Here is a 19,823-nt window from a genome sequence, read left to right as displayed (position 1 = left end):
GGTAGCTATTTGGAGAACCCGATATCCATCTGAGAGAATACTCATCCATCCTGCTCTTCCAATGTCTAGAATCCACTGTCTCCTCCTCTCTGTCTAGAAACGACAGGGCAATTCAATTCTCTTACCGCTAGTACATGGTGTGAAATAATTGCCGAGGTCCCTCTCTGACCACTCACCTCTGAAGGTAGTGTTTTCACTTATGGACATGATGGGTAGGGGCTCTGCTTTGTGGAAACTTAATCCCTTCTGGCTGTCACATGAGGTGATGGGTGTGGATACTTGAAAATGCCTATTGGAATGTTTTGAATTCAATGTAGGGACTGCATCTACCCATACGGTTTGGGAAGCCATTAAGGTGTCTGTTCGGGGCAGTCTCCTCAAATCTATTAGCACAGTTAGGACTAAATTGAGGGAGCTAGATTCAGCATTACATTTTGAAAGGATGGTGGCGGAAGGCATCTTATGTTTTGAATCCTACACATACCCAGGCTAGGCTAAAACAAGCTCAGGAAGGTTTGAGATATCATTTGTTAGATTCCCCCATGTCCCTGGTAGAACTGGAAGATGCAGTGAAAGATATGGCTAATGAAAAAGCCCCAGGGGTAGATGGCTTGCCCACAAATCTATAAGCAGTTTAGCGACATTTTGTTACCTAAGCTACTAGTGGTTTTTGAGCAGTCTCTGGCAAGAATCGTTGCCGTCCTCTGAGAAAAGCGGTTATAGTGGTATTACCTAAAGAGGGAAAAGATCCCTAACTTCCTGAATCGTACCGCCCAATTTCTCTTTGGTCTACGGATGTTAAGGTTCTGGCTAAGGCACTAGCTAATAGATTGGATAAGGTCCTAACAATGGTTATACATTCAGATCAGTCAGAATTTTATGCCTGAAAAATCAACCTCTATTAATATCCGTCGCTTATTTCTCAGTCTCCAGGTGCCGTCTGACAATATGGGACATAGGGCTATATTCTCGTTAGATGCGCATAAAGCATTTGACATTATAGAATGGAACTACCTGTGGCAGGTTTTGAGTCATATGGGTTTTGGACCGGGAATTATTTTGTGGATTAGAGTGTTGAATACAGAGCCCAAAGCCCGTATTTGAGCCAATTGCGGGATGTCCATAAGCTTTACGTTCTCCCGTTGAACACGACAGGGATGCGTGTTGTCCGTCATAGCCTTGAGCCTTTGGCGGTGGCCATTAGTATGTCTACGGAGATTCATGGATTTAAATATCGGGAGGTGGACAATAAGATTGCCCTATACGCTGATGATGCCTTGCTCTTTCTGGGAGACACTGATTCCTTCTTATCGGATGCTATGTCGTTAATTGATTTGGCTCCATGTCGAGGCTGATTATCAACTGGCATAAATCTTCCCTTTTTTACGGTTTCATCCAAAAGAGCACAGTATAATACAGGGGGGTACCAATTCCATGTGTCTAACAATTTAGATATTTCGGTATTGAAGTAACCGCTGCTGTGGGAGATCTTGAGGATCTGCACCTCCAACCCTCGCACCAGAAATTTAAAGACAAAGTGACGGCCTGGTGTAAACTGTATCTCTCGGCGAGTTCATTTGTTCAAGATTGTACTGATGCCGCAACTTCTATATGTGTTACATAATTCCCCAGTATGGCTTCCCCTCAACTGATTCCATAGGATTAACACCTATTTTAGGGATCTCCTTTGGAAGAGAGGACATCCGAAGCTTCGTCTGGAAATCCTACAAAGGACTAAGGCAGAAGGGGGACTTGCTCTCCCAAATCCATGGTTACATACATAGTACGGTTGAAAAAAGACAAATGTCCAACTTCAACCAAGGGATGGGAATAGGGAAGGGAAAAATCTCCACACATAGGAGCTAATATTTTTTTGTTCTAGGAAATTATCTAAGCTTTTTTTAAAGCCATCGACTGTAGCTACTGTGACCAGCTCCTGCGGTAGGCTATTCCATAGATTCAGTTCTCACAGTAAAGAAGGCTTTTCGCCACTGCAGATTGAACCTTTTTTTTTTTTTTCTCCAGACGGAGGGAGTGCCCCCTTGTTTTTTGAGGGGATTTTACATGGAACAGGATTTCACCATATTTTTTGTATGTGCCATTAATATTTTATATAAGTTAATCATGTCCCCCCTTAGTCGTCTCTTTTCAGGGCTAAATCGGTTTAGTTCTTTTAATCTTTCCTCATAACTTAGATTGTCCATGCCCCTTATCAGCTTCGTTGCTCCTCTTTGTATTTTTTTTCCAACTCCAGAGCATCCTTTCTGTGAACTGCAGCCAAGAACTGAACTGCATATTCTAGATGAGGCCTCACTAATGCTTTTGTAAAGTGGTAATATTATATCCCTGTCCCGCTAGTCCTTGCCTCTTTTAATACACAACTTGATCTTGCTGGCCTTTGAAGCACCTGATTGACATTGCATGCTGTTGTTTTAGTTTATGATCTACAAGTACATCCAGATCCTTCTCAACACGTGACTCCCCCAGTGTAGCTCCCACTATGACATATGATGCTTGTAGATTGTTGGTACCCAGATGCATAACTTTACATTTATCTACATTTAAACTTAATTTGCCAAGTGGATGCCCAAACACTGTGTGTTCAAATCAGCTTGCAATTTACAAACATCTTCCATAGACTGAACAATACTACATAGAATATATAAAATAGAAATAGTGCTATTAATCCCATCCTCTATATCCTTAATAAATAAGTTGAATAATAGTGGTCCCAGCACTGAACCCTGGGGTACACCACTTATAACTGGGGTCCCATTCAGAGTAGAAATCCTTTACCACAACTCTGGATACGGTCCTTGAGCCAATTCTCAATCTAATTACAAACTATACTTTTTAAACCTATACCCCTTAATTTACCCATTAGACGTCTATGAAGGACCTTATCAAATGCCTTGGCAAAGTCCAAAAAACACTATATCCACAGCGGCCCCTCTGTCTAGGCTTCTGCTCACCTCTTCATAAAAACAAATTTTTTGGAAACAATGTGACCAAAAAAGGAAATTCTGCCATTGTTTTTGTATTGTATTACGTAATACTTTTATCTAAAACTTTTTTTTTTTTTTTTTTCACTTTTTATTTTACACTTACTAGGAGACTGGAAGATCTGATCTTCTGATCCCCCTGTACAATACACTGCACTACTTCTGTATGTACTTGTGCAGTGTATTGTAACTGTCATTTTACAACTGACAGTTGAGCCTATTACATCCTGCCTCGGGCAGGACCTAATAGGCTCCCGTACCTGGCACCCAGGAAGCCGTTGCTAGGCTTCATGGTTGCCATTGCAACCATCAGAACCCCGCAATTTTTTTGCGGGGGGGGGGGGCAATGGGGTGCATAGGGAGCCCCCTCCCTCTGTATCAATCACTTAAATGCCGCTGTCGCTATTGCCAGCGGCATTTAAGGGGTTAAACTACAGCGATCGGAGAGAACAGTGATCGCTGTTGTTGCAGTGGGATGTCTGCTGTATATTACAGCCGACACCCGATGAAGATGGGTGCCTGCTTCATCCTCTGCGTTACTATACGCCCATTTTCGGGAGGGGTTAATAAAAATAGTGGGTTTTTTTGTTTTACATGGCTTTCTCTGATCTCCTCAGAAATGAGATCGGAGAAAGTGACAGGAGTTTTCTCCTGTAGACGACGTCACAGACGGCTGTGATTGGTCAGTCTCTGAAGACTGACTAATCACAGCAATCGCCGGCATGGGGGCCTGCTAATTGGTCCCCAGGCCGGTAGCAGAGACGGTTAGCTGTCAATGACAGCTGCTGCCGCTGTTATCACACTGATTTCACTTAGTGACAGTTTATTCCTTCTCCGCAATAGTACGGCGAAGGTCCGCTGCAATGAGTGGCGTGCGCCGTACTATTGTGGAGAAGGTACGCAACGGGTTAAAATCTCCCATTATTACTACAGTACCAGCCTATGTAGCCCGCTCCATTTGTTTATATAGCTGACCTTCCATCTCCTCAGTCATGTTGGGGGGGGGGGGGGGGTCTATAGATTACACCAAAATTATTTTTTTCTGTGTTTACCTCCCTTTGTAATTCCACCCACAAGGTTTCAATCTTCTCACAATCTTCACCCTCTAATGTCTCATTCACACTCGCCTTCAGGTTTTGTTGAAGAACTGATACACAGGGTAAAAGGGCGGTGGGACATCTCCTTTATGTATCGAGGAAACTATTAGGCTATGTTCACACGGAGTATTTTGGGGGAGGAATATCTGCCTCAAAGCTCCAAACGGAATTTTGAGGCAGATATTCCTCCCCCAAAATACTCCGTGTGAATAGCAATGATCGCGCCGTTTTTCGCCCGCGGCCATTGAGCGCCGCGGGCAGAAAACACGCTTTCTCCTGCCTCCCATTGAAGTCAATGGGAGGTCGGAGGCGGAAGCGCCCGAAGATAGGGCATGTCGCTTCTTTTTCCCGCGAGGCAGTTTTACTGCTCGCGGGAAAAAGACGCCGACGCCTCCCATTGAAATCAATGGGAGGCGTTCTCGGGCCGTTTCTGCCGAGTTTTGCGACGCGGTTTCCGCGTCAATAAACTCGGCAAAAGACCCCGTGTGAACATAGCCTTAGTGTACCATTGGAAACCAGCCTTCTTAGGCTGAATTTATTGGGAAGGTAAACGTTATGTTAGTGAATGAAATGGCTGTATTTTGTAAACGCAACATACCTCAGAAATTTGAAAAGCTGTGGCAGCCGTGGCGAAGTACTCCTGGGTTAGCGAATACTTCTCTGCTAAGATGGGATGTATAACTCCCCTATAGTGTTGGGCCCCCCAATCTTAGGGAATAGATAAGGACCTGTTGCTATTCGATGGGGGTTGAGCTATATCCGAATAAATAATATGTTGAAATGTATATATGTCATTGATACGTGGTGTTCCATAATTGTGCTTTCATAGCCTTCATTTTCCTACCCTGCATTTGTGATACTGTATTAGTGCTGTATGTGAAATGTACAAATATGTCAGAGGGGGGAGGGGTTATGGGGTTTGACTGTAATGTGTCTAAGATCTGCTTTTGGTTTTTTAAATTTTAAGAACTATCTGACAAAAAAAAAACTAAACTATCCAGGTCTCTCTAAAAAAATTGTATCAAACTATTGAAGAAGAGGAGGATGTTCCACTTGTTTCCTATAAATAAGTAGGCGGTCCTCCTATAATGGGTATTTTCATCTCATACGGTCATAAAAATTAAAAAAAACGAAATAAATTTATATATACAGTTGATCTAAAAAGTCTACACACCACTGTTAAAATGCCAGGGTTTTTGTCCTGTAAAAAAAAAGTCAAAGATGAATAATTTTAGAGCTTTTTCCACCTTTAACCCCTAGGCGCACCACGACGCAACTGTACGTCCCAGCGGCCAGTGTCTTAGCGCACAAGGACGTACAGTTACTGTCGGTGGCAGTGTGCATCGGGAACGGCGAGGACAGCTGTCCCCTACAGCTGACACTCCCCAGTCACCTGCATTGGACCTGTAAATGCGGTCCAATGCCGGCCATCGATGTAACTGGTGGATCTGTACAGATCCACCGATTTACATAGTTTCTGCAGATAAAGTGTAAATAACCGTCCTGGGACTTGTAATTAGTCCCGAAACGGTTACTATAGACACCCCACCCCCCCCCTCCCTGCCCGATGCCCCATGTGACCGGCAATGGACCAATAGCAGTGGCCATTGCCGGCAATTGCCTTGATGGGTGGCTCTGAACAGACCCACCTATCATAGTTCATTCTCAGTCGGGGGCGGGTAAAACCCCCTCCCCCCGACAGCTAACACGCCCCAGTCACCGACATTGGACCTGTAAAAGCTGTCCAATGCCGGCAATCTATGTAATCGGCGTATTTGGCTGATCCACCGATTACATCGCTTCTGCAAATAAAGTGTTGAAAACTGTTTCTGGACTTGAAATTAGTCCGGAAATATTTACTATGGGACCCCCCCCCCCCCCTGTCCCATGCTCCATGTGACCAGCAATGGACCAATAGCAGTGGTGATTGGTGAAACTGTTAAGACCCACCAATCAGTGCGTTTTTTCACCCAGGGCGGGTGAAAAATACTGGACACAGGCTCTGATCTCTTAGTTGGTGAAGAGAAGTTAAAGAGATCAGAGCCTGTGTCATGTTGTGTGCCCCACACAAAGTGAAAATCAGAATCAACCCCTAATTTCCCTCTCCCCTGTTCCTAGAGTGTGACCCTCACACACCTCCCATTGTATAAGAGTTTTCTTTTTTTTTTCATCCAATTTTTTAGCGTTATAGCGTTAGTTGTCAGTTGGTGTCAATCCGTAGCATTAGTTGGTGTCAATCCATTGCGTCAGTTCTCGTCACTTGTTAGTGTCACTTGTCAGTTTGTCAAGCCGTCACTGTCAGTCTCGTCACTTGTCAGTTAGTCAGCGTTCATGTCAGTAAGTGGTACTAAGTGTTATAAAAAAAAAACGAAACCCCCAAAATTTTTTGGGTGTTTAGTGTTTTCTGTGAATACGTTTTTAAAAAACGTAGTGTCAGTGTTCGCGTTTAGTGTCTTAGTGTGAAAAAACGAGAAAAAATCTTTGTTATACAACGTGACGTTGTTACAGCTACGTGTGTATACACTACATATATATTTACACACAAATTCATAAAATGGCTGCGAAGCGTTACACCGCTGAAGAGGCGTATGCCATGATCGCATCCGATACGGACTCAGCAAGTGGTGAGGAACCAGAGTTCTTTCGATCGTCCTCCTCTAGTGACCGCGAGGAACCTTCTCATACTCGCAGGAGGGTTAGTGCCCAGGTTCTGCCTGACCCTGGTACTGCCAGCAGTGATTGGTCACCCCCAAACAATTACACCCCCCAAATCCCAGAATATACTGCTGCAGCAGGAATTCATGTGCAGACGGAAGGACTGCCTGTAATTGGATATTTCAAATTGTTCTTTACCGACAATGTGATAGAGCTTATGATGGACAAAACCAACCTCTACGCCCACCAGTTTATAGCCAAACACCCAAACTCGTTGGCAACCATCTAATTGTGCAGAAATGCAAAAATATTGGGGGTTAGTCCTCAACATGGGTCTCACTAAAAAGCCCAAAGTGAGATCCTACTGGTCCACGGACATCCTTTATCATTGTCCATTGTACCGCAATACAGACCCCGCTTTGAGGCATTCCAAAAATTTCTGCACTTTAGTGACAACTTCCTATGCCCCCTCCAGGATGACCCCAATTCCGACAGACTTTTTAAAATTAGGCCCCGCAAACTTTTTTCCCAAAACTTTCCCGAAATATTCACCCCCGACAAAGATATTTCAGTTGATGAATCCCTGGTGCACTTCAAGGGCAGGCTGAAGTTTCGCCAATATTTGCACAATAAGCGCGCCAGGTACGGGATCAAGGTCTACAAGCTGTGTGAGTCTGAGACCGGATGCACACATGCTTTCCGGATCTATGAGTGGAAGGACAGGAAAATACAGCCCCCAAATTGTCCTCCCCCCGTACTGTCCACAACAGGGAAGATAGTGCGGGACCTCCTACACCCACTGTTAGATCAGGGGTACAACTTGTACTTGGACAACAGGTACACAAGTGTACCCCTGTTCAAATGTCTAAAAGACAAAAAAAACTGTGGCATGTGGGATGTTCCGAAAAAAACTGCGGAACCTTCCCAAGACCCTCATCGGCCAATCCCTGCAAATTGGAGAAAGCAGGGCATTGCTGCAGGTTGGGGTCCTTTGTTTGAAATACCGGGATAAAAAGATGTATGCATGCTGACATCTATGCATGATGCCAGCTGCACCCCTGTCCCCACACGTGGATTCACAACGTCCACAATTAAGCCTGTGTGCATTCAGGCATATAATAAATTAATGGGGGGGGGGGGGGGGGTTGACCTGAATGACCTGGTGTTAAAACTGTATAGTGTCATGCGAAAAAGCTAAATTTGGTACAAAAAATTGTCAGTGTACCTTGCACAGATGGCACTGTACAATTCATTTTTAATTTTCCGTAAAGCTGGCCGCCAGGGTACCTAATTGGAGTATGAAGAAAAAATTATAACATTTCTATTGCTTGGAGACTAGGTGGGGGAAACATCTGCTGCTTCAAGTAGTTCTTGCCGTATCGTTCCTGGGCAGCACTTTCCAAGTGAAGTGCCTGCAACACCAAAAAAACGGCGGGCACCAAAAAGGTGCAGTGTATGTGCAAAAAGGGTAACCGTAAGGATACCATATATCAGTGCGACACATGTCTCTCAAAACCCGAACTCTGCATGAAGAACTGCTTCCGCATCTTCCACACCTCCCTGGATTAAAAAAAAATTATACTTTTGAAACCCCCCCAGCCCCTCCTTTTTTTCATTTTGGTCTTTTACCCGTTTTAAAATTGGACACTTTAAAAAACAAAAAAAAAAAGTGTAACAAAACTAAAAACCCTCATTATACCCCTAGATGAATACCGAATACTATAACATATGTGAATGATCTGCACAATTTTTTAGGCCTGTGCCTGTGGCTAAAAATCATCCAAGTAAAAATAAGGCCTCAAAATCCTTGTTGTGCTTCTTCACTTCCAGGGACTGCTATATGTCCAGACAACATATTTAGACCACTTTGGGGGTATTTCTAAAGTCAGAAGAATCACCCCAATAAATATTGAGGTGCTTTACTTCACTTATATGTTGTCTGAAAAATCTGCCCAAAAAAATGGCGCCTTTGTAAAAAATGTAACATTTTATTTTTCAAGCCAGAAAAACTTTGGGGGTTATAAGTCATCACACCCCTACATAAATTCTTTGAGGGATGCAATTTCCAAAATGGGGTCACTTCACTGTACTGGAGCTCTGCAAACGCAACATGGCCCTGAAGACCATTCCATCAAAATCTGTGCTACAAATTGCTCTCCTTCGTTTCTGAGCCCTACCGTGGGTCCAAACAGCAGTTTCTAATCATATATGGGGATTTTCCGTAATCGGAAGAAATTGCTTTACAAATGTTGGGGTGCTTTTTCTCCGTCATTCCTTGCAAAAATTAAAAAATTCAGTTTTTTTTCAGAAAAAAGTAGATTTTCATCTTCACAGTCTATTTCCACTAAATTCTGCAAAAATCCTGTGGGGTCAAAATGCTAACTATACCACTAGAAAAATTACTTGAGGGGTGTAGTTTCCTAAATGGGGTCACTTTTTGAGGGTTTCCACTGTTTTCATCCCTCAAGGGCGTTGCAAACATGACATGGCACCGACAACCATTCCAGAAAATTCTGCGCCCAAAAATCCAAATATTGCTCCTTCGTTTCTGAGCCCTGCTGTGCGTCTAAACATTGGTTTATTACCACATATGTGGTATTGCCGTAATCGGGAGAAATTGCTTTACAAATGTTGGGGTGCTTTTTCTCCGTCATTCCTTGCAAAAATTAAAAAATTCAGTTTTTTTTTCAGAAAAAAGTAGATTTTCATCTTCACAGTCTATTTCCACTAAATTCTTCAAAAAACCTGTAGGGTCAAAATGCTAACTATATCACTAGAAAAATTCCTTGAGGGGTGTAGTTTCCAAAATGGGGTCACTTTTGCGGGGATTCCACTGCTTTGGCACCACAAGATCTCTTCAAACCTGACATGGTGCCTAAAATATAATTTAAAAAAAAGGAGGCCCCAAAATCCACTAGGTGCTCATTTGCTTCTGAGGCCTGTGCTTCAGTCTATTAGCACACTAGGGCTACATGTGGGATATTTCTAAAAAACGGCAGAATCTGTGCAATAAATATTGAGATGCGTTTCTCTGGTAAAACCTTCTGTTTTACAGAAAAAAATGTATTACAAATGAATTTCAGCCCAAAAAAATAAAATTCTAAAATTTCACCTCTACATTTAGAGACTTTGAGAATGCTGTTTTAAATACTTTGAGGGGTGCAGTTTTTAAAATGGGGTGATTTATGGTGACTTTCTAATATATAAGGCCCTCAAAGTCACTTCAGAACTGAACTAGTCCCTGAAAAAATAGCCTTTTGTAATTTTTCTTGAAAATGTGAGAAATTGCTGCTAAAGTTCTAATCGTTGTAACGTCCCAAAAAATTAAGTATTCAAAAAATGATGCAAACCTAAAGTAGACATATGGGAAATGTTAACTAGTGACTATTTTGTGTGGTATTACTGTCTGTTTTACAAGCAGATACACTAAAATGTAAAAAAATGCTATTTGAAATTTTCTCAATCTTGGTGTTTTTCACAAATAGTGAAAAAATTTGGTTGACAAATTTAATATTTAACATAGTACAATATGTCACGAGAAAACCATCTCTGAATCGCTTGAATAGGTAAAAGCATTCTGGAGTTACCACATAAAGTAACACATGTCCGAATTTAAAAAATGGGCTGTGCCACAAGGCCAAAACAGGCTGCGTCCTACCCTTTGGGTTAATGTGACTCATCACCTGTACAATTCCATTGAAAAACAAACTGAAATCATTTAGAGGGGAAAAAATAAAGAACAAAAATAAAGTGGTTGCATAAATATGCACACCCTTAAACTAATACTTTGTTGAATTACCCTTTGACCTTATGACCGCATTCAGTCATTTTGGGTAGAAGTCTATCAGCATGGCACATCTTGACTTGGCAATTGTTGCCCACTTTTCCTTGCAAAAGAGCTCCAAATCTGTCAGATTGCGAGGACATCTCCTGTGTACGGTCCTCTTCAGGTCACCCCACAGATTATCAATGGGATTCCGGTCTGGGCTCCGCCTGGGCCATTCCAAAACCTTGATCTTCTTCCAGTGAAGCTATTCTTTTGTTGATTTTGGAGGTATGCTTTGGGCTGTTGTCATGCTGAAAGGTGAAATTCATCTTCGGCTTTTTAGCAGAGGCCTGCAAGTTTTGTGCCCATTTTGACTGATATTTGGAACTCTTCATAATTCTCTTCACTTTGACTAAAGCCCCAGTTCCAGCTGCAGAAAAACAGCCTCAAAGCATAATGCTGCCTCCACCTTGCTTCACTGTGGGTATGGTGTTCTTTTTGTGATTTGCAGTGTGTAGCTTCCATGGCCACGGGCCGTCGGGTTTATTCACCTCCCAACGCCCGCAGCCATGGATCTGTGAGCGCTGGTCCCCATATCCTTCCTAGGAGATGCCAGCGCTCGCTTCCGCTCAGGTCCACTGTGCCCAGCAGGGTGCGCGCGCACGCCCGCTCTTAAAGGACCAGTGCGTACACACGAAAACCATCATCCTCAACCCACATGATTTCCTGGACTATAAGGCCCCAGCCCTTCTGATCCTTGCCTGAGCGTTGTTAGTATATCCCAAGTCTGTCTTGGAAATGGTCCCTTAGTGTTCCAGTCGTTACCCGTGCCCCGTTTCCTGTTCCTGTATCCAGTGCTGTGTTCCTGTGCCTACTAGTGTTGGAGTCGCAACCTACTGCACCTGCTATCGTTTGCCACGTCCAGTGTCTTCTGCCACGTCCAGTTTCTTCCACATATTGTACTGTCCGCCACATCTGGCACAACCTGCTGCACCGACCTCCATCCGTGCTGAAGCCACAGCCACTGTCTGGACTAGTTCAGGTACCCGAGTGTTACGAACTGCTATAGACTTTTGTATAGACTGAGACCTGGACAGCTGCCTCTCCACTACGCCTGAGCGGCCTATTGGGTCCACATACCCTGTGACCGTGACACAGTATTTGCTTTGCGACCAAACCTACCTTTTGGAATTATGGCAAAAAAGTTCAACCTTGGTCTCTTCAGACCACGTTTCCCCACATGCTATTGGCAGACTTGATGTAGGTCTTTGAAAAACCTAGCAGGGCTTGGATGTTTTTCTTTGTTATAAAAAGCTTCCTCCTTGCCACCCTACCCCACAGCCCAGACATATGAAGAATACGGGAGATTGTTGTCACATGCACTACACAACCAGTACCTGACAAAGTCCTGCAGCTCCTTTTTAAGCCCTTCCCGCCGCAGCCCTTTTTCAGATTTTCATTTTCTCCTCCCCACCTTCCAAAAGCCATAACGTCTTTTATTCCGTCGCTATAGTCCTATGAGGGCTTGATTTTTACGGGACGAGTTGTAGTTTTTCGTAGTACTATTTCTTTTGCCATATAATGTGCTAGGAAACGGGGAAAAAAATATTTGTGGGGTAGAAAATACTATTTAAAACCTCATAACTTTATTCTGTGGGTCAATAAGATTACGGCGATACCAAATATATATAGGTTTTTCTATATTTTACTACTTTCACAAGTAAAAACCGAAGTGTAAAAAAAGTTTTATTTTGTGTCGCCAAATTCCGAGTCGTATAACTTTTTTATTTTTCCGTCGATATAGTCCTATGAGTGCTTATTTTTTGCGGGACAAGCTGTAGTTTTTAATAATACCATTTTGGTGTACATGCAACTTTTTGATCACTTTTTATTTCATTTTTTTGTGGGAGATTAGGTAACCCAAAAATTAGAGATTCTGGCGTTTTACAATTTATTTATTTTTTTAACGGCGTGCACTGTGCTGGTTAAATAATGATACATTGTAATAGTTCAGATTATTACGGACGCGGTGATCCCAATTATGTTTGTTCTTTTTTACTATGCTCTAGGGGGAAAAGGGTTTTTTTTTTTTTACTTTGTAATTTTTTTTTTTTTTTACATGTTTCACAGGGCTTAATAGGTGCTCAAAGATAGCGGACCTGGGGGCCTTCATTAGGCCCCCAGGCAGCCATAGCAACCATCGCCCCCCCCCCCCAGGATTGCATTGGAGGGGGCTCGGTGAACTGAAAGAGGGGGTCGCCCCCCTCTTTCGAATGATTGATTTAAATGCTACGGTCGCTATTGACCGCAGCATTTAACGAGTTAAACGTGCGGGATCACGCTCGAGCGCGATGCTGCTAGTTACTCTGAAGTGTCGGCTGTAACAAACCGGCATATATCTATATTGCAGTACAATAGCCTGTGTACTGATAGTGCACAGGCAGTTGTTAGGACATACCTAAGTATGCCCTAACAGGAAATATGTTCAGACAGCCCTGGGGTCCTTCAATGGACCCTGAGCTGTCTGCCCATATATGGTATGTCCCTCAATCGCGTCACAGAAATTTCCTGTGACTCGATCCAAGGGGCATCCCCCCCTCCTCATTTTCCCCTGAATGCTGCAGTCCGCTGTGATTGCAGCATTCGCGGGAATAACGGCGGAGATGAGGTTTCTCTGATCTTCGCCAGCGGGGCTGCGGCTGTGTAATAGTCATTGCCCCGCTCCTGACAGGAAGTGCGTGCGCGGTCAGCATGAGGTGAGGCGGCCGGCGCTGCACTAATGAGCGGCGGTTCAGGCACTGAAGACAGAACATGGGGGTGTTTTGTAGTGCGTCCGCCATGTTCTGTCTTCAGTGCCGCCGCTCATTAGTGCAGCGCCGGCCGCATCCCTTCATCCTGACCCTGGGCACTTGTTATCAGGACTCAGGAGCGCGGCAATGACTGGATCACACAGCCGCAGCCCCGCTCTCATACATTAATGTGTTACAATACTGAGCTGTGCGACCGCACAACTAAGTATCGAAATACATGAACTAACGGTATCGAACAGTTTGGGGATGCAGAGTATCGCAACCGTATCGAAGTTTCGATGAATCGTGCACCCCTAGCGTGTGTATGTGTGTATATATACACACTCACTCCAATTGTAGATGAACACAGCACTCCACGCTTCTACAGTGGAGGAAATAAGTATTTGATCCCTTGCTGATTTTGTAAGTTTGCCCACTGTCCAAGTCATGAACAGTCTAGAATTTTTAGGCTAGGTTAATTTTACCAGTGAGAGACAGATTATATAAAAAAAAAAAAAACAGAAAATCACAGTCAAAATTTTATATATATTTATTTGCATTGTGCACAGAGAAATAAGTATTTGTTCCCCTACCAACCATTAAGAGTTCAGCCTCCTCCAGACCAGTTACACGCTCCAAATCAACTTGGTGCCTGCATTAAAGACAGCTGTCTTAAATGGTCACCAGTATAAAAGACTCCTGTCCACAGACTCAATTAATCAGTCTGACTCTAACCTCTACAACATGGGCAAGACCAAAGAGCTTTCTAAGGATGTCAGGGACAAGATCATAGACCTGCACAAGGCTGGAATGGGCTACAAAACCATAAGTAAGACGCTGGGTGAGAAGGAGATAACTGTTGGTGCAATAGTAAGAAAATGGAAGACATACAAAATGACTGTCAATCGAAATCGATCTGGGGCTCCATGCAAAATCTCACCTCGTGGGGTATCCTTGATCCTGAGGAAGGTGAGAGCTCAGCCGAAAACTAACGGGGGGAGCTTGTTAATGATCTCAAGGCAGTTGGGACCACAGTCACCAAGAAAACCATTGGTAACACATTAAGCCGTAATAGATTAAAATCCTGCAGTGCCCGCAAGGTCCGCCTGCTCAAGAAGGCACATGTACAGGCCCGTCTTAATGATTTACAGATGATCTGTAAAGAGGAGTGGGCCAAAATTCCATCTAACATGTGTGCAAACCTCATCAACTAAAAAAAAACGTCTGACTGCTGTGCTTGCCAACAAGGGTTTTGCCACCAAGTATTAAGTCTTGTTTGCCAAAGGGATCAAATACTTATTTCCCTGTGCACAATGCAAATAAATATATATAATTTTGACAATGTGATTTTCAGTTTTTTTTTTTTCTATATAATCTATCTCTCACTGGTAAAATTAACCTAGCCTAAAAATTCTAGACTGTTCATGTCTTTGACAGTGGGCAAACTTACAAAATCAGCAAGGGATCAAATACTTATTTCCTTCACTGTGTATATTGGGCCATGTGCACGTTACCAGAGGATGAATTGGTTCCCCAACTTGAATACATTAGGACAAAATAACGGCACCAGGACTTCCAGATAGATGAAAAAAGGGTGGATTTATTCACCTCAAGTAGGCAGCGACATTTCAGTTCGTCAGAGAACCTTTCTCAAGCTATTGGTACTTTGGCAGTGTACTTTCGAGCAGGACTTTGCACCTGCCCACACTGCCAAAAGTACCAATACCTGGTTTAATAACCACAGTATCACTGCGCTTGATTGGCCAGCAAACTCACCTGGCCTAAACCCCATAGAGAATCTATGGGGTGTTGTCAAGAGGAAGATGAGACACCAGACCCAACAATGCAGACGAGCTGAAGGCCGCTATCAAAGCAACCTGGGCCTCCATAACACCTCAGCAGTGCCACAGGCTGATTGCCTCCATGCCACGCCGCATTGATGCAGTAATTCATGCAAAAGGAGCCCCGACCAAGTATTAAGTGCTTATACTGTACATACTTTTCAGTAGGCCTACATTTTGGTATTAATAATAATTTTTTAAATTGGGCTTATATAATTAATTTTCTGAGACAATTTTGGGTTTTCATTAACGGTTACCCATAATTAACATTAAAATGCTGGAAATAGATCACTGTGTAATTAATCTATACAATAGGAGTTTCACTTTTTGAAGTGTGTGTGTGTGTGTGTGTGTGTGTGTGTGTTTGGTGTCGTTTCACATGTTGCTAGTTTTTCTTCCCCTGTTTTGTTTTTTTTTTTCCAATCTTGAGGGTGTATATTGGGAGTGTTCTGTAACATTGGTTATTTCTTTCAGCTTTTCTTACTGTGATTAGAAAAAAAAGTGTAGAAATTTTATCATGTCTTAAACTTAACCTGTGATGTTTCTCTTAGGTATAAGTGTGTCCCCTCGGACTGTAGGAATGACCGAAGAGAACGATGACCAAGAGGAGTTTGACATAAGTTTGCCTGGGGACTCTGACATTTCTGGAGCTGTGGGCACAGATATGGACTCTCAGAATGAGCTTCAAACTGGATTGATTCTGCGGCAGAGAATTACTCAGTGCAGTGCCCACTGATGACGCAGACCATTGCACTTGCTCACCCCATATCCTCTTAGAATTAGCACGGATGGAGTGGCAGTGCTGATCCCGATGAGATAGGACACTTTGTGTCTCATTAGCTGTAATCTGGTTTATGCTCCCGGCATGTTCTATTACACACTGAGTGTCACCGCCTCCTTACCACAGTGATCTGGAACCTGTGGCTCTCCAGCTGTAGTAAAAGTACAAGTGTCCCCTGACAGCCACAGGTTGGAGACTGCTAGTTGCTACTTAGTCTAAGAGAACATAGGAACCGGAAGCTGCTGCCTGCTGTTTACTTCCCTGATTTTACTGTGGTGGTTAGGAGCTTCCTTCTCAACGGTTTACACATACCCACGCCCTGTCATCCAACTGCTTCATTTTTCTGTGTAAAGTTACGCAACCTTCACGGTTTTTTGACATGGTTTCTTTTTCTGCAATTTAAATTAACTTCTTACTGTTTTTTGTTTTTTTTAATCCCCAACCCTTTTTTTTCCTTCTTGATTTTTATGTACCTTTCATGCACCAGCACACAGAGGAATATTGTGTTCATAAAATGATGACTTCGCTATCTCTTAAGATGCACAAACCCATGCCCAGCAGCACATTCCACACCGACTTCGAGGAAGTCTCCTCCTAATCTCCTTCACTTCAACTTTTCCTATTTTTGCAGACTTCCAAACCGTACACACCTTAATAATTTGGTATGTATGGTACACTTCGAATTTGTCCAGACACGACCTGTTTCTAGTTTGTCCACGTACTATGCACTCTTCACAGACATTATATTAACTTAAAACAAATTCTTACAAATGGTCGCCTCCTTTTCCAGTATGCTGTCCTATCATGTATTATAATATTTCTGCCTGGAGGTATCCGTTTTGTGTCTCTACATCTCTCTATTCTATAGATTATGTAAGGTTAGGAAAAGTAAACCAAACTAAGAATTTGTTTTCTCCCCTTTGGGAGGCAAATTGCTACAGCAAAAACCTTCGCCTGCTGCTCTTTGTGCAATAGAGAACTGTCAAGTTAAGTCTGTCCCTTGCTCAGACCCCCAGCTGAAGATGGAGGGACACCGGACTGCTAGATTTCTGTAGGTCACCTGCATAGTGACGTGTTTGCTGTTCTGTACATAAGCAATAGTTACAGTTGTATATCTGCAATCAGTATTATTTTGTTATAGGTAAATGTCAGCACTTGTGGTACTACCAGGGCAAATTTATGTCTGTAAACGACTAAAATTACTGATGGGTATTTATTTATATATTTTTATGGGCCAACAAACCAGTCATTTTTTTCCCTTTGTCAAACCGTACACTAGCAATAATTTTAATGTAATATCCGCCGTCTATCTGCTTAATAGTAGCACAACTATACACATTTCTATTATAACTGCTCACTGCAATAACCGCATCTACACTAGTTACATAGATGATTAATACTGTTCAATGAAAGCACATTCCAAAACGAATACATAATACAAATATAATTATCTTTTACTGAAATGAAATAAAACTAACTGCTGGACACCAATAAACCTGCTCAAATGAATTTGTTGTCTCTCCTTCTCTACTGTTGCATGACACGTGTCCACCATATACTTGTCTATTTTGCGGTGTGTTCATATTGACTATATAGAAAAAAAGCATGTTTGTTTTTTTTACGTATCACTCATGTTTTACTGTACTGTACCAGACCAAATAGAAACAAAGCTATGGTTCTTTTCTAAGAGCCGGTTCGCATCCGTGTTAGAGTTGATGGAAAGGTCTGACGGAACCCATCGGAGGAATCCATCCACGGAAAGGCAAACTGAAACCATAGCTTCCGCTTGCATTACCATTGACTTCAATGGTAATGCTTCAGTTTCAAATGGTTTTCGTTTGTCTCCGTTCCGTAATGTTTCTGTTTTTTTTGCGGAAACAATAGCGAAGTCAGCATAGTTCTAAGCGTTTTATTCAATTGAAAATCTGGGACAATAGACCGGTTTACAAAGGAGCCACTCGCATGACCTACGTGCTGATGGATCTTCGCTCTTGCTGAAAAGAATAAAGGCCCTTTTACACGGGCCAATTATTGGGCAAACAAGTGTTCACAGAACGCTCGTTCCTGATCATTGACCTGTGTAAACAGGGCAACGTTCAGCTGATGAACAAGCAAATGCTCGTTCATCAGCTGATTTGCATAGTTTACGCATCCTAAAATATTGTTGAAGTCTGCAGCACATCTCCCTGTGTAAAAGGGTACGTGCTGCTGACATAGTTACATACATAGTTTGTACGGTTGAAAAAAGACACATGTCCATCAAGTTCAACCAAGGGATGGGAAAGGGGAAGTAAAAAATTTCTACACATAGCAGTTAATATTTTTTTGTTCTAGGAAATTATCTAAGCCTTTTTTAAAGCCATCTACTGTCCCTGCTGTGACCAGCTCCTGCGGTAGGCTATTCCATAGATTCACAGTTCTCACAGTAAAGAAGCCTTGTCGCCTCTGCAGGTTGAACCTTTTTTTTCTCAAGACGGAGGGAGTGCCCCCTTGTTTTTTGAGGGGGTTTTACATGGAACAGGATTTCACCATATTTTTTGTATGCGCCATTCATATTTTTATATAAGTTAATCATGTCCCCCCTTAGTCGTCTTTTCTCAAGGCTAAATAGGTTTAGTTCTTTTAATCTTTCCTCATAACTTAGATTCTCCATGCCCCTTATTAGCTTCGTTGCTCTTCTTTGTATTTTTTCCAACTCCAGGGCATCCTTTCTATGAACTGGAGCCCAGAACTGGACTGCATATTCTAGATGAACCTCACTAATGCTTTGTAAAGTGGTAATATTACATCCCTGTCCGCAAGTCCATGCCTCTTTTGATACACGACAATATTTTGCTAGCCTTTGAAGCAGCTAATTGACACTGCATACTGTTATTTAGTTTAGTTTATGATTTACAAATACACCCAGATCTTTTTCAACAAGCTCCCCCTAGGATATATGATGCATGCAGGTTGTTCGTACCCAGGTGCATAAATTTACATTTATCTACATTAAACTTAATTTGCCAAGTGGACGCCCAAACACTTAGTTTGTTTAAATCTGCCTGCAATTCACAAACATCTTCCATAGTCTGAACTATATTGCATAGCTTGGTGTCATCTGCAAAAATAGAAATAGTGCTATTAATCCCATCCTCTATATCATTAATAAATAAGTTGAATAATAGTGGTCCCAGCACTGAACCCTGGGGTACACCACTTATAACCGGGGACCATTCAGAGTAGGAATCATTGACCACAACTCTCTGGATACGGTCCTTGAGCCAATTCTCAATCCAATTACAAACTATACTTTCTAAACCTATAGTCCTTAATTTACCCATTAGATGTCTATGAGGGACAGTGTCAAATGCCTTTGCAAAGTCTAAAACACTATATCCACAGCGGCCCCTCTGTCTAGGCTTCTGCTTACCTCTTCATAAAAACAAATCAGGTTGGTTTGACAGCTTCTGTCCTTTGTAAAACCATGCTGGCTGTCACTTATAATACTATTTATTGTCACATAATTCTGTATATAGTCCCTCAATAGCCCCTCAAACATTTTCCCCACAATTGATGTTAAGCTTACTGGTCTATAATTACCCGGCGAAGACCTAGAGCCCTTTTTGAAAATAGGCACCACATTTGCCCTGCGCCAGTCCCTTGGCACTATACCACTCATGAGAGACTCTCTAAATATTATGAAGAGGGGGACAGAAATAACTGAACTAAGCTCTTTAAGAACTCTAGGGTGTAACCCATCTGGTCCCGGGGCCTTGTGTATATTTATTTTTATTTAATTTAGCTTGGACCATATCTACATTCATCCAATTCAGTATATCAACTGATCTATTAACAGCACCGGCAGCGGCTACATCAGCTGCTCCTTCTTCTGTTGTATATACAGAGCGGA

At 42.6% G+C, this 19,823-nt stretch overlaps 1 protein-coding gene across 3 annotated transcripts in view; it reads left to right on the top strand.

Annotated features, from left to right (window-relative positions):
- Positions 1–17,440, top strand: part of BSCL2 (BSCL2 lipid droplet biogenesis associated, seipin) — a 58,073-nt gene extending 40,633 nt beyond the window's left edge. For all 3 annotated transcript variants that reach the window (XM_075837275.1, XM_075837273.1, XM_075837276.1), the window contains one exon: positions 15,702–17,440. In XM_075837275.1, coding sequence (XP_075693390.1) covers positions 15,702–15,886 — 185 coding nt within the window. In that variant the 3' untranslated portion in view covers positions 15,887–17,440. The remainder of the gene's footprint in view (positions 1–15,701) is intronic.
- The last annotated feature ends 2,383 nt before the right edge of the window (positions 17,441–19,823 follow it).

Source organism: Rhinoderma darwinii, chromosome 9 (genome assembly GCF_050947455.1).
Source record: "Rhinoderma darwinii isolate aRhiDar2 chromosome 9, aRhiDar2.hap1, whole genome shotgun sequence".
NCBI lineage: Eukaryota > Metazoa > Chordata > Amphibia > Anura > Rhinodermatidae > Rhinoderma > Rhinoderma darwinii.
This window is presented reverse-complemented; position numbering and strand designations above follow the sequence as displayed.